The sequence below is a fragment of the Numenius arquata genome, chromosome 2 (genome assembly GCF_964106895.1).
Source record: "Numenius arquata chromosome 2, bNumArq3.hap1.1, whole genome shotgun sequence".
NCBI classification, from domain to species: Eukaryota; Metazoa; Chordata; class Aves; order Charadriiformes; family Scolopacidae; genus Numenius; species Numenius arquata.
In genome coordinates this window covers 67,108,273-67,132,072 of record NC_133577.1, presented here as the reverse complement: position 1 = coordinate 67,132,072, position 23,800 = coordinate 67,108,273, and the positions used below count along the sequence as shown (strand labels likewise).

At 44.0% G+C, this 23,800-nt stretch overlaps 1 protein-coding gene across 5 annotated transcripts in view; it reads right to left on the bottom strand.

The window, feature by feature from the left end:
* Positions 1 to 17,994, bottom strand: part of BICD1 (BICD cargo adaptor 1) — a 183,227-nt gene extending 165,233 nt beyond the window's left edge. For all 5 annotated transcript variants that reach the window (XM_074168086.1, XM_074168087.1, XM_074168089.1 and 2 more), the window contains exon 1: positions 17,634 to 17,994. In XM_074168086.1, coding sequence (XP_074024187.1) covers positions 17,634 to 17,846 — 213 coding nt within the window. In that variant the 5' untranslated portion in view covers positions 17,847 to 17,994. The remainder of the gene's footprint in view (positions 1 to 17,633) is intronic.
* Between the last annotated feature and the right edge of the window lie 5,806 nt (positions 17,995 to 23,800).

Below are 23,800 nucleotides of genomic sequence, written 5' to 3'. Positions count from 1 at the left end.
TTTTTTGGTCCCTGTTTGCTTCTACAGTCAATGGGTTTCAGACATCACCTGTAAAAGAATCTTTCACAAACTACATAACATAGAAGTTCCTCAGCTCCTCCAGCTTGCACAAGTTAAAATTAGTATTTTCATAATAGCTCTCAATATAGGTATTAAAGAAAAAGACTAGCTATACAATGTTTCTGATGGCCCCTTAGGTCAAGTTATGTTGAACAGGTTATGAAAGATGTCCTGTGACATACTAACAGGTGATTAACTTAGGGATTGATGTGCCCATGTTTCCTTCTTATGTCAGAGTTAGGAGTTTGTTGACTTGGAGGGAATTTTAGTTTGAGCTAACATTTGCAAAAAGGCACAACTTCTAGATTAGCCATGAGGACCAGATTCTGCTTTTATCTGTTCCAGTGTGAGAAGATGCCTGGTTTGTAAAAGCTGACACTTTTCATGCCACGCTGCACTGAGGCAAAAGCCTTCTCACAACTATCACAGAAGAAAATCTCCTTTATGCAAACAGATCCCAAACTTGAAAATGAGAAAGGAATTTAGCTGTAAACCTCATTAGGATGCATTTCGGTATGGAAGGTGACCAAAGTTCAGTAATGCAAATTTAGACCTAACTATCTAGGGCAAACAACAAGCAGTAGGTCTTAGCCTGTTTCCTATGAGCTCTTAAAGTTTCACCTTTTTCTAATAACTTGGAATCTGCTAGCTAATTATGACCAAGTTTGACTGAAGGATAAAGATTGCAAAAGTGATTAATCTGTCCTACCAGCTCTGTAAAAATAGACAGACAGGGGTAGTTACCTTGATATTAAATTTACCAAAAAAAAAGCAGCAAGAATACTAATTTTGCTTTTGAAAAAGTAATATGCAATAATTTTATGAAAACAGATGGGTTTACATCTCCTAAGAACAACACAAAAATCAAACTACAAACTGCACTGTTGGGGCACCAGTTGATTTCTGACTCAGAAGGCAGAGCACTGCCCACTGAGTCACCAGTGCTTCCAGTCTGCTGCCAAGTCCTCCCACCAAAACACCTTCCAGCTCTGGGAGCATCATCATGACATTCACTATTTGAGTTGCGTGACTTAACACTACGAAGGATCAAATTATTTGCTAGCATAATTCCTTTGATTTCAGGAGAGGTGCAGCAGCAGAGAACTCAGGTCATAATTCACAGTTTTTATTTTAAAAAAACTGAAAATATACTTGCTGTACCTGGCTCTGCATCTGCATGCCTTATGAGAACAGATAAAAATCACATTCTGTATTAATATCAGGGCATTTGGCTGCAGGCCACAACATGTTCTTTATAATAACAAACTTCTCACTGGAAGAGGTTTTGGTCATGGATAGGTTAAACCCACCGAACAGAAGCATAATTACTATGGTTACCAGAGTAGAAATAGAACAGGGATTGAATAAAAGATTCAGAAATTACTGTCTTCTTCGTTAGCAACAATCTGCCGACGTTGTTTGCATTCTTGTATTACTTACTGGAAGCCCAGTACTCTAAAACCCTGAATTACGATGTGACATTCTCAGTCATACTTATCTTCACCATCATGTCACAGCTGTCAGCTTCTGGAAAAAGTCAGGTTTGAGTTCACTGAAGGAATAAGGTTTTTATTATTAGGAAAAAATTTGGAGGAATAAGGTATCTTTTGGATACCTAACTTTAAATTTCAGAGTCATTAATACCAATTTTGGCAGAGTTTTGACAAAGGCTACAAAGAAGATTGTGGAAGAGATCTCTGAAGGCCTTTACAGTTCAGCTTCCCTTACATATGGGGAAGATGGACAGAAGAAGCCTTCAGACCTCAATGAACCCCATGGACAGGAGGACCCATGTTACTTTGTTCCTTACATTGTCCTGCCACCACTAGCAGCAACCTGAGGGCCAGATGTTGCTCCTCCTGTGAAGGGGGTGAAGAACAGCTGTTGAAGGATTGTGACATGCCAAAGCAACAAAATGCTTTATCCTGCTCTTGGGCCCAAGCCGCCTCGTGGGTGAAGGCAGGATTCAGAGTCACCACCATCTCATAAACCACATCTGGAAACAAAAGCCTACCTCTTGCAGCTACAGCAGCTGGATCACCGCAACAGCAGTGCATTGGCAGTGCACACCACAGATAACTGTGTGTGCTCCACAAGCGAATTGGGTGCAGAGCTCCAGAGGATCAGTGGTTTACTTTGCATGATTTTGCTCCTTTTCCTCTTAGAAGAAATAGCGACAGCTGAAACTCACTCCTCCTGAGAAGGGTCTTTAATCAAACAAGGGTGCGTTGCATAAGAGCTCGATGCTGCAACAAAAGGCGCACAAACCAGCGATCTCGTTTCAGGACTTTCCACCACTGCCTACACAAACAAAGCTAAAGGTTTGTGACAGCTGCTTGTGTTTCCATTATCTCTTTTGGGATCTCAGAGTTCAAAACCACATTCTAAAGAAGCAACTGGCAGAAGGAAATTATTTCTAACAGCCCATCCACAGAAGAGGCCCCATCATTATTATTATTATTAATTACTCATATTGCCATAGAACCTAGTTGTCCCAGCCAAGAATAGAGGCTCAGTGTGTTACATTCAATACAAACAGGTGGGTAAGGGCAGGCCTTGCCCCACAGACCTTGCCCTCTACAAACTCCAGCTCTGCAAGAAGCCTGATTTAGTGGTCAATGTGCCCTGTGAGATTTTAGCCAGCCTGAGCTCCCAAAGAACTGCAAAAGTCCTGCCTTGCAGAATTAAATAAAGATTTCCCACGTACTCTCATTATAAAGGGCACCCCACATGCCGGAGCTCAACACAGTAAAGCATGTCATTTAACTTTTTCCTCATTGCAGCAACAGGAACAAGGGGTACTTTGTGGGCTGAGGCTACCCTAAGACAGCGGGCAAAGAGAGGTGAGATGCGTTCTGCGCAGGGAGAGGCAGCTGGAATTTGGCCCTCCCCCTCAATGGACAACTAAATATGGGGAAAGAGCAAGGAAAAATGAAGCGTTTCAACCAGCTGTAGGGATTAGTAGGTGCTGATGTGAAAATCTGTGTCACAGCAGAGAAGAGTCATGGTTCAGAAAGGGATGAGTGGGAAGGAGTAGGAAGACTGTTACAAATACCGGGATGGCAGCCAGGAGCGGTCAGCTTCCAGAGCGGGAGAGGGCAGAGCGGAAAGGGCAGCTGGGGGTGAGAGATGGCGATGTATTCTGGGATCCCAAGTTCTCTCCATGTGCTCTGGGATCACCAAAGCACGTGGGAGAGGGACCATGAGAGGACAGTAAGGCGAAGGGGGCCATTCCACAGGAGGCAGAGATGCAGGAGGAGAGCTACTGATGGTATCTAATGACAAGGGCTTCGCCACTGAAACACTGCCAAGTAATGAAGTAAGAAACCAAACAGGATTCCGTAAGCTTTTCACCCTCATTTTTCCTTTAGTTTTGATTGTGTTGCAATAGCAAAACTACTAGCAAAACCATTCCTAAATGGCCTTACTGGTCACACTGGCACCAGTGCACACACTGGTCAGTGAGCATGGGGCAGTTGATCACTTTGGCTTTCTAGTTGACTGGCTTTTTAAAATGGAAGCTTCTTTGGAAAATAAATTATTTGACTAGATCTGAGAAAAATCTCCATTTTCTTTGTGATTTAACCACAGATTTCCTATGAAATTATGGCTGAACAACCTACCCCTCCACAGCTCCTCAGCCTCCATTACTCATTTGTAAATTCCCCTTATTATTCCTTAATAGCAAATCCCTGACAAGGTTGTCTATTTCCACTGTAAAATATCTAAGCTTTTATTTATATGCCTGAAACTCATTGTGCCAGGCATAGCAGAATCCCCAGGTTACTACTGTCATGCAATAAATAACAATTTATGCCACCCTGCTGAGACCTAGTGGGCAAAACAGCCTCTCAGGAAAGAAGCGGTATTTTGATTTTTTTCAGAATATTTCCATTTTAGCGGTCTGTTCCTTCACAGGGTAACAAAGAACTAGACCTGTTTACTAACAAAATTACTTTTTAATAGCTACAAACCATTTTATGCTGATGCATATTTTCATTACTACTATGTACATGTGTCACCAGTCAGATACATGCCATCAGTAGTTACTCTAGTGAATTTTCACTGAATTTCACTGAATTTCACTGAATTTTTAGAGTTGGAAGGGACCATAAAGATCATCTAGTCCAACTCCCCTGCTGAAGCAGGATTGCCCAGAGCATGTCAGAGCATGTTACTCAGGACTGCATCAAGGCAGGTCTTGAAAATCTCCAAAGAAGGGGACTCCACAACCTCCCTGGGCAGCCTGTTCCAGGGCTCTGTCACCCTCACCGTAAAGAAGTTTCTTCTCATATCTGAGTGGAACTTCCTATGTTCCAGCTTGTGCCCGTTGCCCCTCATCCTCTCACTGGCAACCACTGAAAAGAGTTTTATTTCACCGTAGGCTCTTCCCCCTAAAGACCCCAACCAACGCCATCAACCGATGAGGCTGGATGAGGTGCTCATCCCTCTGGCAGCAGCCAAGGTCATGCTGACTCACTCCCTCTGGCTTTTCCCTTGCATCCAGCCAGTGCCAGCGCTCCGGTAAGTGCTTGACTATTCATAACGCTGTCACTTGCAAAGCTGCAATTCCTTTCTCCACAGACAGCATAAAGCATTGGACTGCAAGCTCCTAAAAATGTGGTTTATCAGATTTTGGACTCCTTTTCAAGTGGTAGATTACTTTCCGCTAAAAAAAATAAGTGATGAAAGACTTGAAATAGAGGCCTCTCACTCTCAAACAGAGATCTTTCCTAAGGAGCAGCTGAGCTGAGGAACCCAGCAGGAGAGGAGTTTCTGCCACAGGGTTTTGGGGCAGAATTCAGGTTCTCTTTTTCCAAACTCACTTCTTCAGAGTGGAGTAATTAACACCCACTTCCTTAGGTAACAGCAAGAAAGCAGCAACTGTTGGTACTCAGCCCAGCTTCAGCTGTGGGTGCCGAACTCGAGCCCTCACTGGTAAAGAAACCAGGGGGCCCATTTCAAGACAAATTTTGCAAATAAGGGATCTTCACAGAATAAGAAGTGTACACCGCATGATCTTTAACCACAGCTCTTCCTGTTATACCCAGGGAAGGGTTATTTATACCCAAACAAGGTTTCTATGCTCATTTTAGATTTAAGTTTCTTCTCATCAGTCTAGTCTGCTCCAAAAGCAAATTCAACAGCCATAAAACATAGGAATGACTCTCACTGTATCTAATCTCAGCCCAAGGAACAGTGAGTAAAGTACATTTCAAATACCAAGTGCCAAAGCTATACTCAAGGCATCACTGCATTTTCTTTTCTTGAATAAATATCTCTCCACAAGCAAGAAGACAAAATACTTCAAATCACAAATCATGAAGCAGTGTTAATTAGATTACAGCAAAAAAAGTTTAAAGCCAGGAACCTAAATGTGTATTCCAAAATCTACATGTAGTCACCCAAACAGGTGTAACATGTAATTTCAAAGTATGCGGGCAAAAAGAAGACACACAGGTTTCAATACAAGGTTGCTCGGCCCACTTAATAAAGCAAACCCAACGTTTTCCATGATAACTAAAATACAGAGCTTAGGGTACAAATTTCCAAGTATCTAAGTTTGATAATCCAGTTCTATCACTTTAAAATTGATTTTATTTTAGGAATAGAATCATAGAATGGTTAGAGTTGGAAGAGACCTTAGAGATCATCGAGTTCCAACCGTCCTGCCATGGGCAGGGACACCTCCACTAGACCAGGTTGCTCAAAGCCCCATCCAGCCTGGTCTTGAACACTTCCAGGGATGGGGCATCCACAATTTCTCTGGGCAACCTGTTCCAGTGTTTCACCACCCTCACAGTAAAGAATTTCTTCCTGGTGTCTAATCGAAGCATCATTTTAACTTCAAATTCACCACATTTGGAAAAAAATGTTATCACTCAACTGTGTTGTTCCAGATTTGCTACTATTTTTACACAGCTGAGCTTACAGCATGGTAAGTGAAAGTTTTGTTATTATCAGATGGCAACCACCAGCCCTTAACCAGCAGAAAAAAAATGAAAACTTACCTAATGCCCAAGAAATGTAATTACCTAATGCTCAAAGTACTGCACTCCTAATAGACATCATGTGCCTCCATCTCTCATATTTGTATACATAGACAATTATATTCCATCTAACTACTGTTTCTCTTCTATATAGTTATATATCATACATTTTATTTCAGGGAGGAGTCCTTGTTACCATATCCTTACATTTCACTTAAAAATTTGTCACCAAGAACCCAGTTTTCTGAGCGAGATTTTATGGATTAGTAATTGATTTAGTGCACATTTTTAGCTCGCTGCAGATGGAAGATACATGACAGCTGAAAACTCTTTCCTTCAGGTTTCTGCTGGGTTTTGTGTTTGGGTTTGTTTTCTTCCCTTGCCCTTACACATTTGGGGCTAGCGAAGTGCACGCACATTATCAGCTACTGAAACTCAGCTGAGTTATGACAATTCATTAAGGTGCAAGGATAAGATCACACATTTGAAACCCTGTAATTATAGCTATGCCGGTTCTCCCTTCTTTGGTGAGAAGACATTTGAATTCTCAGTTTATAACACATTTTATCACTTACATCTTGATGACAGTGAGGTTTGGCAGGTGGTGGGCACAGACTTAAAAATTAAATCATTGCCCCATTTTACCTTTGACTCACCCATGTAGCCAGGACTTCAACACTGGTCTTCAGGTCATACCTGCTATAAATGACCCTGAATATAGGGCACTATCCTGAATACAGGGTATATTGTTACAGATAGCATTCTTCACATGAGATGCTTAAATAAAACATTTCCTAACTGTTTGTAGGTGGGAATCACATGCAGTTATCAAAGAAAGAAAGGACTGAATGCTGATGTTCCCCTCAACTAAACTTGGACGAGCCCTGCATGTCTGCCATTGCTGTACAGACATCTGGAATTATCCAGAACAGTGCAATCTTTTAATGCTTTCTAAAAACTCTGTGAGGTATTCAGGGTATGAGAAAAACTCTTCCCACCTACCTAAAAAAAAACCCAACTCAACTCGTCTATACTGAAACTATGAATTATACAAACTACAGGCTATTGAGAGCACATTATTAATAAGAGAAAACATAGATTCAAGTTGGGCAATAGTGGTTGAGCATCCTGGGTTAGCCATCAGACTGAGAACCAGAAGCTATGCCTACACAGACAGCGTAACCCAGTTGTGAACTCCCCACGTACCCCCATACCAAAGGAGTTAGCTCTCTTAAAACCTCGAATGCCCAAAGGTTGAGAGCTCCATCGTGCTGGAAATATGGGGCCAGGTTTCAGTGCAGCTTGGCATCTTGCATCTTGCCTTGTGGTTGTGAGTAGACAAGACTCTAGTCCTGAGCAAGACTAAATCCAAATCCTGCTGTGTTCATGTTTGGCCAACAGCCAAACTTTTATAAATTAATTATTTCACCAAGCCACCTGTTCCCTTTGCCTGACCCAAATTCTCTTTACTCTTAGAGGCTTGGTGATCCTTTTCCGTCTCCTGTCCCAGCTTTATGACTACTAGGAGCTGGTTTTCCTCCTCTAAGTATCCAAAACAGAAGTTAAAACTCCAAGTGTTAACAAGTTCCAGCTTCCCTCCGTGAATGTAACCATTAGCCAGTGATGACAAACAGCGCTTCATGGATCATTCTCAGTACACCTACATTTAAACCCACCCAGAGTGATTAGGGGAACCAAGGAAAGGCTGTTTGGTGTGGACAAACTTCCCAGACTGCATAATGAATGCATGGCATTGCCTCTGCTAACTGTGTGTCATCTGTGAGCTCTGAGAGACCACAAAATTAAAAATAAATAAACACAGACAAAAAAAGAACAGATGAAGTTTACACAAATTAATTGAAATCTCCCCAGAAGTGATTGACTGAAGTGAAAGATGACTAACTCTGGTAACTGAGGGCTTCTTTTATGCTTCGCGGGTAAGCACAGTGCTGTATATATTACTGCTAGCACTGGGAAACTACTTGCTGTGCAGATGTGTTTAACACAGCTGTACAGTGCAGAGGCAAATTAGGTGTGATTCAGGAGAGAGAAGGCGATGGGGAGGGTATGGCAGGACTGTGTGGGCAACTGGCCCCACTCCCAGCGCTGATCACAAGGACTGAGTGCATTATCTAACCCCACCAGCCATCAGTTTTCCTGTCTGGGGTTAAATAAATAAACAACCCCAGAAACCATACAGTAATTTAAAAAAAAAGGTTTGATTTTTGCAAAACCTCACAAAAAGGTATCTTCTTCCTGTGTACGCCTTCAGCCAAACCAATTTTAAAGCTGCCTTAAAAGTGATCTTTCCAAGGATGATTTTAATAGTGAGGCTGCTACAAAGCAGAGCTGACAGATCCTCTGCTGTTTCATTTTCACCCCTTGTTAAAACAACATGTCTAAGTATTTCTAGGATTCCCTCAAGTCATTACACTGTCCAAGCAGAGTATGAAAGGTCTAGTTTGTCACAAATGGCCAGATTTCTTACATTCACACACATTATTTAATATAAAAAATTTAGCTCCATGTCTTATGGAGCAGCAAATTGACACCAATTAAGATGTAGGGCATAGACTGAAAAAGGGAAGATAAAAAAGTACATAAGCCATCATGGACAGGAGACGAATGCTGTACAAGAATGAGAGGCAGAAAATGAAAGGCTGCAGACGACAGAGAGGGAGGAACCACAAGAGAGAAGCAGAAAATGGGACTGGTCCAATTTCAGTCTCAGTGAAAGCCTTTTGGTGTTAATGGTCTTCATAGGTCTGTCCCAAAACCATAGGCCTGCTTCTTCCTTTTAAGTTAATTAAATTTTGATAGTGAAAGAAATTCAGAAACACAAGTAATCATAATCCCAAAATTATTTTTTAATACTACCCTCTGCAGAGAAGTAGACTTCTCATTAGAACACTAATCTGCAAACTAGCTTAATTTCTTCCTGCTTACTTCAGCTTTAAGCACTTGCCCTTGCTGAGATGCATTTTTCACCTTCTGACTAGTCCTAACTACTTCCATCTGTAGCTGGTCTGTACTCACGGACTGCTTTCACAGTACAGAATGAAAAATTGCTGGTTTCTCCTCATAATCATCTGCTGCTGGTGATGCAAGTGGGTAAAGGGACAAAGGGCACATTCACGTCTCTACATGCCGTATCAATTCCTCTAAATTAGGAATATACACTCTCTCCTCCCCCATGAAATAGAGTGTTGTTGAGTTCTCAAGGAAATGAGGAAAGGAGAATGAAAGTCGCGCTACTAACATAAGGCAGTTCAGCAGAAATGAATGCATGCTTTTCAGTCTCTGCCATTATAAATTAAAATCATCCCAAAGAAAAAATGTACAATACAGAATTTTATTGAATTAAACATTACCCCCTCCAGTATCAGACAAATAAGGAAGGGAAATCCATAGCAAAGGCAACTATGCAGCAAAGCCCTACAATGTAGCAGAGCCACAAGGGATGCAGGAACAAGCGGTGAATCAGTTTTATTCCCATTGTCCTGAACCAAACACCAATGCAAAAACATGAGAGAAAACAAGGTGCTGAAGAACGAACATATCTGAGCTCGTTTGAAAAACTGAGATGTTGCTCAAGAAGAAAGCTCTTTTTCTGGAAGCCCTCAATACAGCCAGAAAAACACAATCTTGCATGTATTTTCCTCCAACTGCCAATTGCATAAAGTAACTGAAAGTTGCCCCAGGTGCAAATTTAGTCTATACATCTGACTTTGAGAATGCTCCTCATTTTACCATGATGAATGTTTACAAATTACTGTTTTATGCCAAATCTTATTTTCTTCACCATCATTTTGCCCCTAGCTGCACTTTCAATAAAGCCAGGTGTTCAATCTGACTGCTGTTGTGTGTACAGACTGAAAGAAAAGCTACAATGCAATACAGAAGGGAAAGAAAAATATTTCACCTAAAAGAACGTGAAAAGATGGTAGCAAATTAATTTTTTCAATCCATTGCAAAAGGCCTAATTCCAAACAGATGCAGACCCTTAGATTAAAATCTCTTCAGTGAGCCCTAATTTTACATTCTCGAGCCTTAGACAGGAAGTGCTTCACAATAATAATGCCTGGCTGACCCGTTGACACTTCAATCTGTTATTTTGTATTTGGTACTAATCGAATATTTTCCAGAAAATCTACAGAAAATTAACTTTTCCGTGACATAAAATCCAGTTGTGCCTTCCAGTTACTTCAGAGGAGTTCAACACAGATGACTGATGCAATCAGAATCCCTTAGATTAGAGAGGGATTTCTCAGATGAAAGAATGAAAGTAAGAAAATAATTCAACTGTGGAGAGAAAACAAACTGAACTCTATTTAGGAGTAGATTTATTTTAGGAGTATGTCAGCCCCCAGTTTTTAAAGCTGACTATCATTGTTTAAGGGGACTGTAAGAGGTCTAAAAATCACAAGTTTGTCTGTACTGGCTCATAAGGATATGATGCAATTACTGAGAGCAACGGGCGATACAGGTCCCTGGAAGAAAAAAAAAAAGGTTCATCTATATTTTTCTTTGCATGCTGCCAAAGCTCCAACAATAGCCCTAATTTCCCCTAAGATGATTTCAGCTGCTTATGTTTTCTGTAGGCTAATGCACAGGGCTCATTTCCTCTTAGAGGAAGGAATCCTGCCATAATTTGATGAGCATCTCTTAACATCAGTACCTGTTTAAGCAGTTTATCCCGTCCCCCTGCTTTCCTCAGTGTTCATTCCTACCCTTGTGCCAACTTTTGGGCAATACAGGTAAAATGGTTTATGGGAATGTATTGTGAACCAGATCATGTAACCAATCTGGGTTACAGAGAGCATACATCCCCTCCTCGGTTATTTTTAACTGAGGTCAGTTTTCTACCCTGGTGTGAGAGTATAAACAGTTGCACAGCTGAGAGCTGGAACAGGGGCAGGAATAACAAAGGGAGATGCAGAGTGGTCTTGCTGAGAGACGAGCACATCAAACTACACCCTTGGCAATCCCAGGTCAATGCAGGCTTAATGACAAGCAAGAGAAAATAAAATTCAAGCACGAAGTGAAGCTATGGCTCTGCTAACGGTCACTCTTTCCAGGCAGCATGCTGTTATATATTGGGTAACTCACAGGAAGCTGCTACTGGAATTTAACTGGGCACAGTGGGCACCCTTAGAGACTTTTCATTGTTTAAGGTCCCTTGCTGTCTACCTCCTTTCTTCTCTAGTCCAACCTCCTGCCCACAGCAGGGTCAGCTCTGAGCTCAGATGGGGTTCCTTAGGGCTGTATCCAGTTGGGGCTTGAAAACCCCAATGGAAGGACTTGCACAACCTTCCTGGGCCCTGGGCAATTTGTGGCACTGCCTGTCCCCATGGGGAAACAGTTCTTCCTTAAATCCAGCTTGAACCTCTCTAGTTTCAATTTATGTCAGTTGTCTCTTCCCTTCCCACCATTCACCATTGTGAAGAGCCTGGCTCTGTCTTCTCAATAACTTCCCTGTAGGTATGGGCCAGCTGCTGCTGGGTCACCCACAGCCTTCTCTTTTCCGGGCTGAGCAAGCTCAGACCCCTCAGCCTCTTCTCACAGGGCAAGTGCTTCAGCTCTTGACCATCTCGGTGGTCCTGTGCTGAACTTGGTCCAGTTTATCCATGTCTTTCTTGTATTATGGAAGCACAAAACTGGATGCTGTTTTCTAAAAAGGATCTAACAAGCGCCAATTTGAAAGTGATAATCACTTCTCTCAACATAATGGCTATGCTTCTGCTAATAACAGCCTAGAATGCTGTTAGCCTTTTCAATGTCAGGGCACACTGCTGGCTCACTTCCACAGAATCACAGAATCACAGAATGACACGGCATTGGAAGGGACCTCTAGAGATCATCTAGTCCAACCCCCCTGCCACAGCAGGTCCACCTAGAGCAGGTTGCACAGGAATGTGTCCAGGTGGGTTTTGAATGTCTCCAGAGAGGGAGACTCCACCACCTCCCTGGGCAGCCTGTTCCACTGCTCTGCCACCCTCAAAGTAAAGAAGTTCCTCCTCATGTTTAGGTGGAACTTCTTATTTTCAAGTTTGTGCCCATTTCCTCTTGTCCTATCCCTGGGCACCACTGAAAAAAAGACTGGCCTCCTCCTCTTGACACCCTCCCTTTAAGTATTTATAAGCATTGATCAGATCCCCCCCTCAGCCTTCTCTTCTTTAGACTAAAAAGACCAAAGTCCCTCAGTTTCTCCTCGTAAACGAGATGCTCCAGGCCTCTAATCATCTTTATCGCCCTGTGCTGTACCCTCTCCAGCAGTTGCCTGTCCTTCTTGAACTGTCCTCCAAGATCCCCAAATTCTTTGCCACAGACCTGCTCCCCAGCCAGTCAGTCCCCAGCCGATAATAACTGAATGAAAGCTTTGCAAGCTGCTGCCTGATTTTGCTAAGGCATTCCTTATACACGCACCCCCCAAAATGAACTGCTCTTCCATTAGCAGCGTATGCTTCAGAGACAGAGGTAGTGTTGGCTGGACTCTGGAGGAAACAACACCACAGAGAGCATCTGAGTACAGTCCCTTCAGGCCTGCAGCTCGTTCCCCCTTGCCCTGTCTTCATCTTTCAGCTGGGTGTTAGGCAGCACGGCCTTTCTGAGCAATACAACGTGGACAACAAGGACAAAGTGTTGAGATCAGGATGAGATGCTGAAAATGTTCAGCTTCATCCGGCACAGGCCCACAGATGCTGTCACTGGAAGGAGGTGTAAAGATATACTGAGATGGCATCAGTTCACACTAGCTTTCTAGTTACATATTTGGGACACATTCGTCTTTGAGGAGAATTCAGAACATCTCATTGGGATTTATGTGCCGCTTCACACTTTCCTAAGCATCCTGTGATGCAGACAGCTGTGTACAACAATCTCCATTTAGCAGGGCTGTATTTGGGATAGGGAGTCTCCCCCTCTTTTGCCTTTTTTGTATCCAGAGAAGTCCCAGAAACTGTACACTTCAACGATGGAAGAGTCAGAGAGAGGTGACTCCAGCAGAAGGTGTGAGAGAGGCTTCAGAGAACAGTGGGGCAACTGGAGGGGCAGCGTCGTGCCAGAAGAGAGGGGAGATGGAGCTTGAGTCACTCGTGTTAAAGTAGTGCAGGGAAGAACAGAACAGAAAAGATGCTGCCAGAGACAGCTTCAGCTCTATTCCTCAAAAACCCTTTTCAGTCACAGACCAAGAATTTTTTGTGGAAGCCCCATTACTAAACTGACTAAGCATTTCATAATCATTGATACAGCATCCCCACAAAGTAAAGAAAACAAGAATTTTTGACCTGCCAAGGACAGGGCTGCTCATCTATAGCTTGGTTTCCAATAACTTACCAAGGATAATTGGGTTTAAAGTAATGCAAACACCAAACTACATCTTCAGCCTGGAAATCAGATAACCAGGGAAGAGTTTGTCTCCATAGAATGAAACAGATAAAAGCCACAAAGCCAAGTGACATATTGCCTAAATTAGTCAGTCAGAGGGGGAGTCAAGGAGAGGGACTTGAGGATTTCCTCAGCCACTATGTTCGTGATTTGATTCCCAAAGAGAAATCTCTGCTTAGGATTTGCCAGGCCTAAATGTCTTGCAGAGCTGGACATCAAAGCTGCCTTCCGCCCCCATTTTATCACGACTGGGGGTGACTGATATTTCTCCCCTTTTAAAAACATTGCAGGCTACCAGCGCACAGTAACTAATCACAGAATCATAGAAGGGTTGAGGTTGGAAGGGACCTCTTGGGATCACCTCATCTAGCCCCCCTGCTCAAGCAGGGACAGCTACAGCAGGTAGCTCAGGCAGGAAGATCAATATGAAGCCGTTTTGCACTTCATTAAAAGAATGCAAACTAGCAACAAACATCATTAGAGCAAATGCAATGTGAACATGTAAAACCACAAATACTAAAACCACTGGAAAAATGTTATCATAAAATATGCTGGTCATTAAACTCCCATCTCAGAAAGACAGTGAAAACAGGCTACCTTCAATCGAGTCTTATTCTGCATTCTTATGGACTGCAAGTTAAAAGGCACATCTGCTAAAGTAACTTTCTGAACAGGGGCTCTAAAACTTCAGTGTTTTTACCACAAGGCCAAAATTCCAATAGTCTGAGATGTAATCAAGTGAGGCACAGAAGCATCATTTAGTGACTGAGAAAAAAACTCACAAAACTAATGAGAATTAATAAAGCTTTAAAAATAATAATGTTTTGTTTAACACTACAGTCTTACCTAGCATCAGGACCACAGGTACTCCATCTCATAACACTGAAAACTGCTAAAGTCAACACAACAGAGTGTACCTTTTCACATTCCTACCATTCAGTTCATTTTTGAAAACATAAGGCCAGTAGCTGATAGATGTCTCGAGTCTTTCCTGGATGGCTTACACGAGTAATAACTGCCCTATTTTGGAAGAAGTTCTCATTAGGTCACTGATTAAAACTTCAAAGTTTTTGTAATGTAAATCAATGTCGCGGCCCAAAACATCAAAGTCTTAGGCTAAAGCAGAGACCTCTGAATACAGCACAAGAAAAATCAGAGATTGTTAAACCAATTCATACTGCATGGTGGATAGCATATATCCTGTATACAAGTATTAATATTTAATGTAATGTATTGCAATTTGCTTTTACTTCAACATCCTATAATGGCCTTACTTTCCCATCTCACTCTCCAACAATGGAAATTATTGTATAGCTGAGGCTCTGTATTGCAATCTATATGGAAAAGACCCCACTGAAGTTCACTGGAGTTTTGCATTGTCAAGGAGGATGCAAGAAGACTTCAGATCCTAGACTGCTAAGCCATGACTGAGTAGTTAAAGACGGGCAGCTCCATTTGCTGAGCAATAAATACAAGGAGATCCTAACAGCAGAACAAAATAATTTCATAACGAAACAGTTGAAAAATGAAGACTTGCCTCAATAAAACTCGACACCAGTAATTGAATCTGTTCCGAGAAGGTCCGCGGAAGGAGAGGTAATAGTCCTAAGCATAATCCTGCCCACAGTTACACCTACTGTTCCTCATACATGGATAAGTTATTTGTTTCAGTGCAAGCCTCAGGCCTAATTTCTATACCCTAAGATGACTTCAGTGAGGCTGCAAACATAGTGAGGTAAGAGCAGAAGCACAGAGCCCTACCGGGCTTCCTAGCTCCTCATAGTCAGTCATGGCGTTTTGATGTCCCACCATGCACACCACACCCAGGCCGTCATCCAGACCATCCTCTGCAGGGCTTGCTGGAGATGACATGCAAAGACCCTCCTCCTCACATTTTGGAGGCACCATTAATAAAAAAGCTGTCTTTGGACTTCTTCTGCCACTTTGAGAGCTTTCAGACAGAACCCTACATCCCCAAAATCTATGCCCCCAAGTCTCCGCAAGACAGTTTGCCCAAGCATCCTGAATTCTGCCTCACTAATGTCATCGGAGGTGCCATTTGCTTATGTCTCCCAGTTATCAAATCTGATCCACACTCAAGGAACAGTCATAATGGAGGTGGTAACAGAGCATCTTAGAAAATAGATTACAGTGAGAGGAAGGGATATGAGCAAGTTCTCCTTTGCAGGGCTTCATGTGCAGCAAGAATCAGTGTGGTTTCTCCTATAAAGGTCAGAAGCAAGAAAAAAATCTCTTGCAGCCTAGGTAGGGGATGGAAATGCTCTGCCTGCAGCTATGGAGAGCTCTGGAATTGAGAGCCCTGAACCTCAACCAGAAACTGGAGAGGCTCCACTCATGCTTGACATCAGGCAAGTTATAGGATTTATCCTCTTCGTGGATACTCTCCATGCCCATGCTGTGGCTGGCACAGCATGAAGGCACAGACCCACAGGAGACATTCTGGGCTGCAGATCATTCAATCCCATTGACTCGAAGGGGAGGTAAACAGGAAAAGAATTTGTGCCTGTCTTTGATTTCAGTTAATCGTGTTGACTAATCCCTCTAGTTTAATAATTTCAACGCAATTCCTCGCACTATCCCTTCTATCTGTGGCCACGTGCACGCATGTGTCATTCTGGTTTCTCATCAGTCTTCTTTTGGACATTACTGTGATGAGATAACAGCTAGCTACAGCACTGCTTATCTCTCTCTCTTTTTTTTCTTTTTTTCCCCTAGAAATTGCAGTGCACTTTCCTCCCTTAATTCTGTTCCTTTATTACTTTGCCGGGTCATTTCAAATAGCACTGCCTTCATGCCAGTGCAAGTTATGTATCTCTATCCCTGAACCTGTGACTGCTGGTTTCAAAATCCTGAGCCTACTGCATAGGGGTGGAGAGGAAGAGATCAAGTTTAAGGAGATCAATATTTTTTTTCTGAAAGACAGCTTTATTATTCTTATTGAAAATATGATTTTTTCAACTCTTCTGGACACTGAACCAAGTCTGTAGCATAACTCATTTGCCTGCAAGTAAAACGAAACCTTTATTTTATTAAAAATCCTTCTAAAAGTTCATCATTTTGTATTCTAAAGAATATATTCATATATAATCTAAGTTTAAGTGGCTTCCCTCAATATGGAATATGTTCATGATTTCTAACTGAATAGAATTTCTGCACGCTATATATAGCAATATATTTTTGTAGGTCAAAAAGATACCTTTTGAATTTGGGAGAAACTGTTTGATACTTCATCTTCTCTTTTCAAAATACATAATTAGTTACATTCTACGGCAGTATAAAAAATACCATAAAATGTAGAGGTACGACTGCTGCATACGTGTGTACACACAGCCCTTCTGTAGCTCCCCTGTATGGGCACTGGATCAATCTCAAGTTACTTCCCTTAATGATGAGCATAGGAAGAGTGATGATATTTCAGAGTCATGTTTAGCAACGCTGAAAGGTAAGGTGTAGTGCTCCCCTACTTTATAATACTTTGGATGTTACAAAACCACATTTGAAAGATAAACCAAAAAACACCTCTGCCATCAAATATTTCCTCCTTTCAGCATGACGCAGAAGTTTAATTTCCATTGATGGGGGGTGACCTCGAGACTATTGTACGGCTACTTCACACACACACCCCCCCTTAATGGCAGCGATTCCCCTCGCTGGCAGAACAGAGCAGGTCTATAAATAACTTCCAAAGGAATTGTCTCTCTCCTCACGCACTGCAGACAACTGTTTACACAGAGCCCGGGTCCTTATATACCAGGTTTGCTCAGCTCGCATCCTACGGGCTGTTTAATTTCCTCTTCCTAAAAAAAAAAAAGCCCCGGACGATGCAGGTGTGACGGGAGGCACCTCCCGGTGCCGCAAATCCCCGTTAGCAGAAGTTGTGGCTCCCGGCGGCGGGGGCCGGAGCGCGGCCCCGGCTCCTGGGGACATTTCCCAGGGCAGGGGGGTTGCAATCTTGTCTAATCCGTCCTTAAGCTCCACGGTCCCGGCTGATCCTCCGGCCCCGGGAAACCCCTCCTCCCCACCCCACGAATCCCCGCAGCCGCTCCAGGGCCCGGGCATCTTTGCTCGCCCACCTGCAGGGGGCTGGCCCGGGGGGCTCCGGGCCGGGACACGCGTGGGGCGCCCCCGCACCTCCCCGCACCCGGCGGGGAGAGACAAAAGCCTGGGTTCGCTCACCTCCTTCAGCTGCTCCAGCTCCTGCTTGAGGCCGTCATACTCCGCCTCCAGCTCGTCGTACTGCTGCTTGAGGGTGAGCTTCTCCTCCAGCACCACCAGCCCATACTCCGCCGCCTGGATCTTCTCGTGGGTCGTCTCGGAGAGCTCCCGGGTCAGCCGCTCGATCTCGCTCTTGTAATGGTCCGCGCCCTGCAGCACCTCCTCCGCAGCCATAGCCCCGCCGGCACTGCCGCGCCGCCGCGCCGCCGCGCCGCCGAGGCAGCCAGGGGGCGGGCGCGGCAGAGGGGCGGCACCGGCACCGGCACCGCCGGCCTGGGGATGGGGATGGGGATGGGAATGGGGATGGGGGCCGGGGCCGCCTGCGGCAGCCGCCGCCGATCGCGGGGGCGGGCCGCCCCGCCGCAGCCGCGGCCCCCTGTCCGCCCCCCCGGCCCTCCCCCCCCCGCCCCGTAGCCACCCGGGAGGCCGCGCTCGCCTCCCCCGGCCCTGCGGCGGCCCCGGTTGCCGGCGCGCCTGGGCCGGGCGGGGCGAGCCCCCCCCCGCTGGCCGGGGAGGCGGCGGCGGGCTGGAGGCCGGGGCGGCGAGTGGGGCGGCCGGGTGCCCGCCTGGTTGCGGCGGCTGCCGGGGAGATGCTGCTGCCGGCGCCCGCCTCTTCCCAGGGAGCCGGCACCTCCGCCTCCCTGCCCACACGGTCCCTCCCCCCCGCTCTTTAAGACGACAGCGTCCGCAGGTTTGGCATCTCCCCGCCGGGGAAGAGGGAAAGCGGCGCTACAGAGCGGGGGGGACGGACAGAGGCACCCGGAGCGGTGGCCGAAGCCGCAGTTCGCCGCGGTGTCATCTTCTGCTCGTCCCCGGTGCGGGGCGGCTGCTGCTGAAGCCGGCCCCGGTCCCCTCCGCCGCCTGCCCCGGCAAGCGGAGCGGAGCAGGGCTGGCCAGCCGCGGGGCGAGCTCAGCCCCTCTCGGTTCTTCTCAGCAGCGATGGTCACGTTTAGCGGCGATGCCGGTTAAAAATAGAAAGGGAGATGCAGCCCAGGGAACTGCGGGAACAGGAGGACAGCCTCCAGTATTCCCCTGCCCTCCCGGGAAACCGGGATGGAAGAGCTGCCAGCTCCCTTCCCTGATGCCGGTGAACGCAAGTGGGAATGGGCAAGGAAAGCTGGATGCGAAACAGCAGCGGGCGAGCTAAGGCCACACTTCCAAGGCCGGTCGCACAAGACCTCAGCAGGACAGAACGGATTAGACAGCAGGACAGAACGGATTCAGATCAGATGCGGTCACACCATTGTTCCTCTGTCAAATTAACCGGAGGACCTGATGCACTGACTATGTCAGGTTTATGCTGGCTTTATGCTGGCTGCAGAAAGACGGATGCTACTTGTCCAGCATAAAATTGGAGTGGTGCAGACAGACAGTAACTGATCTCATACAAAGCCTGCCAGTAAAAAGTTAACACACCGGATTAGGGGCATTTTACATATATGAACTGGAAGAGTGAGTTCATCCTGGATAAATGTCATAATGTCCCATGTCACAACCTTTTTTTCTTTGGTACTAGGAGTCTTAAACAGTAATCTACTGTTTCTTTAAACTATGGCCTGCAAACGGAGACCTGATCCTATTGATATCGATCAAGTTTTGCTCTATGTACAAGCAGGATTGGGGTTTCATGCTTTACAAACATTTTTTTTTATTTCTTAAATACTAGCAAAATTAGGTCTTTAAAGTTTAACAACTGAGTTAGAATTTCCAGGAAAAAGAAGGTGTGTTTTTTTTAAAAAAAAAAAAAAAAGTTACGTATAGAAGATGGATATCGCTGCCTACCAGTGGAGCACTGTATTGGAAATCAAAGACATAGATTCCCTTTCTTGCTGTGCTGTTAATGGAGTTCTAAACAAGCCACATCCCCTTTCCACCTCAGCTTTCCCACGTCTAAGAAAGAGGTTAAAATGTTTAGACTCCTCAGCAAAGTGCTTTGAGATCTGCAAATGGAAGACTAACACTGGTTATACAGTATATGCATACAGTAGATAACACAAATGTTTTTTAAATATAAGTGCATGCACACGTAACTGACACATTGTAATCTGGCCTGCATAAACTCTACTTCTTGTTGCCTAGAGAACACAAATGGTAAAAAGTAATAGATGTTCTGTCAATTGTGTAGCTTGAAAACAGCTTCCAAAAATGCCCATTTTTAATAAATTCTAGTGTAAGCAGCAAGTATGAATGTTAACAGGAAAGAAACAAGTGTGAATATTAATAGGCAAGGAGAGTGAGTTGCTCTCATTGGTGACTGAATGTCAAAACAGAGAGGAAAACCGCAGTACTCCAACTATAATTCCAACTGTACACTTAACCTCAACATCATTTTCTTAAAAGAGGATGAAAGATTCCACAAATCAGAAGAAAAAAAACGGCCAAACCCCAAAGCAGGAGCAAAATATGGTCTCAAGAGCTTTTACAAGTTCTAGTCTAGCTGTCTTCCTCAACTTTTGACCTAGGCCACTATGCAAGCAAGCCTTTTGTGAACACTCATTCAGGAATGGATTGGGAAAAAAACATTTCAAAACCGGAGCTGAAAATGAGCAGTTGGGTCAAGGACAGTGTGGAAATTGGTTGAAGCAACCGGATGCCTTATAGCTAATCTAGCCTTGGTGTAACTCCACTTACCATCATTTAGTTGACAATGGCACTTACAGCCCAAGGGCAGCCTCACCACATGTCTGAACATCTGTACCCCAGAAGGGAAAACTGGTGTGTTAAAATGTGTCATTTTTTTCTGCAATATCCCACAAGAAAGTTAGGGAGAATCTTTCCTTTTAAAGTTGGAAGGAGGAGCGAAGTCCAGGTATTGCGCATTGTGCAGAAGTTCACAGTGGCTGTAGGAGTGCGTTTCCATAAACTGGAGGTCCTGTAGCTACTCTAAACTGAGAACACCCAGCATGCCCATGATTTGCTATCATTGGTACCCATTTATTTTGCATCTTGCCTCCTAAACATATGCAACATCAAATCTGGTTCCTTTGGTGATGTTTGTCTTTGTTTTAGAAGTCTACTGCTTTAGAAGTCATCTTTAGGACAAAATGAATCATGCCCCAGAGTTGTCAGTTTCTCTCCATTCACTACAGAGGACCTGACACCGATAACTACACTCAGATGTATACGTTTAATTAAATGAATCTTACCTTTCACATCTGTATCTTGTCTTAGGGCTTAAAACCAGCACCTACACTCTACTGCCCAGGCTCCTCCATCTACATGTGTAACGGACTACCAAGGCCACTGGTAGACCTGTAAAATATTCAAGCCTCTTTCCTCAATAAAAGGAGCTCTGATTTGCCTCATTCCTGACTCTGTGGAGATGAGAAAAGATGGATGATCCTACGAATAGCATCACAGCTATAGGGAAAGACATCATTAAAGAAGGAAGCGTTGCAGCATTCCCTAGTGAGGATCTCGTAACTGAAGCAACAGGACTTCCTTTGATGGAGGTGTATTGTTTTCTGGAGCGCCTGTAATAATCTATGGATTCAAATGTCTGTACAATGGTGCCAGCAAAGTGCTGGTCTCGATCACAGATCTGGTACCTTTAGGAGCCTGCTTATCAGCGCAGGTAGCCCTCAACAATCATACTGGCATTTTAAACAATTTCACTGCCCAGATATGCATTGCTTTACATTGGTTTAAGTCCTGCTACAACACTCTTACATTTTCTACCTCCCCAGCTCAAAAAATATGCCCTGATTTTATTAAAGGTTGCCATATCACCCTGCATTGTTATTTCTCCTTCATTGTGCCCTGCTGTGACCCTTTCACATGAAGATTCCAAATCAGTCTTTAGTCAGTGACATTCAACATACTCTCATAAAATGAGCCTCCTTATGATTGCATTCATTTCATGGGCAGAAATTGCCCTTTGAATTCCTGGCATGTGACACTGGTAGACTCTTAAACTAAGGACAGCAGGTTCCAGTACCAAAAAATGGTGTTCTGATTACACCTTTTTTTGAGACAATCAGATATTCAAGGACGGGCAAAATGATACAGTTCAAATCTTGCTCCAGAGCGTATTATCCAAATTTCAAACCATTTAAGAAGCGTTTAATGACCGATATGAAACAAACTACTGTTTCCACATCTTAGTGGAAATGCAGCTATAAAAGCCACCCTGTACTATATTTTGCAGATGGCTGAATCACTGCACCCACAGCATACACAGAAATCACTTTGAGTCCATCTGTATGGAGCATCTCAGAGGACCAGAACCCAAATCTAACAACTGCTAATTAGTAGTGTTTGGCAGGCTAGCCTGAGCGGCCAAAGGAAAAAAAAATATCATATGAGGACCAATCTGTCGTTGTTAGTAGGAAGGGGATCGATTTCCTGAACATAAAAAGAGGGGGAAAACAGTGAGGGAAAGCAGTAGAGTAACTGTGCTGGGTCTGGTTTGGAAATAAACAAGTGGCTGTTATACTGCCAAAGCTTCATCTTCCTCGAGCGCTGAATTTAAACACCACATTTGTAATGAATGACCAGCCTAGAGATAAAAGGGAGGCACGGAGAAGAAAATGAAATTTTAAAACATATTTCAAGATCCTGGTGCAATAGAAACAGTAATAGGTTTTAAGAAAATTAGTTTATAGAGAATGTTAAGAGAAACTAAACACAGGAGCTAATAAACAATAATGCATATAATGAAAAGTAATGACATTATGCTGATTAATGTGAGTGTCAGTATTCAAGAAGAAAGGCTTTCAAACAGCAGTGTCCCTATGAACTACCTTTAAAGGATCTGCAAAGGTAAAAAAATACTATTTTTTTTTAAAAGCCTATTGTCAGGTGGACTTAAATTTGATGTGCAGGATTCTGTATCCCCACCAGAATAATTTTGGGCCTCAAAACCCTGAAAAGGTTGAAAACCACTCATGTTGAACATACAGAATCCAAAAGGAAGAACAGAATAAACCAAAACACTTCAACAAGAAAATTACGAAAAAGGACTGTACATAAATGGCTGGCAGGATGCTTTGCGTGTAATGAGCAGGGGTTAGAGAAACAAACATGAGTTTTACAAGAAAACTACCAAAAAATAAAGCACAGGAACATTTAGAAAACACAGTCAGCAAGAACTAAGCAACAAACCAATACCTGCAGTACAGAAAAACTACAGACTATAGCAAAACATGTGAATTATTATTATTCTGTTAGACTGAATAATACCACCTCAGCCTGAAAGGATGTTGCTTCCAGCAAGTGTTGCACATGGGTCTTGATTCAGCCCCACAGACGTCAGCCGAGTCTTTTAATTGACAGCAGTGCCCTCAGGCTCAAGACCCAGGACACAGCTCTTCCACTCTATGCAGCATCTTACAGAACAGAAAAATAGCTGAAAGAAGCACAGAAATTATTATTATGCCTATTTAAACTACTAGGCACTTTCCTGTGACACAAGGAAGACCTGTCCACTTGGAGTACTTTGTCCAAACAGCTTCTCAGCAATTTAGCCTAGATTAATCAGTGTCACAGTGCAAACTGTTCCTTACCAGACAGATTTGACACCAGGAGGAGAAGGGAGAACATGGTTTATCTCAGATGAACAGCAGGAGCATCCATTGCCCAGAGTACCACTACAATTAGGGCTGTATAGGGCAGCAGATTATTATGAGAGATGAGGGCAAAACAACTATATCCTGAAACACCTTTTTACTTCTGCCAGAGCCTCAGAAAAACAGGTGCCCACTGTTGCACCCACTGAGAGGCAGGTGATGTGGAGAGCCACGGCAGCTTGTATTTGGGAGACTGGATCCTTCAGCAGTGACAAGTTCAGCTCCACCTTCCCTCTCTGAGCTTCAGGAGAGCAGCGGGGCGGTGTGTACACTGCTCACTGGCTGCACTTTGCACCTTCCCCCCCTACCTCATATGGTACCCGCTTGGCATCTTCGCCTGCCACTCACTCCTAAGAGGTCCTGAGCCGCTCTATCACTGCATTACCCATGTGGAGGGCTAGAAAGCATCTTAGGAGGTTCTTGAGTCCAATCCCACAGGTAGGTGGGATCAAATGCATCTAGACCATTCATGATTGGGGTTATCTAATATGTTCTTAAATCCCTCAGTGACAGATACATTACAATATGCCTACAAAGCCTTTTCCAATATTTCACCACCAT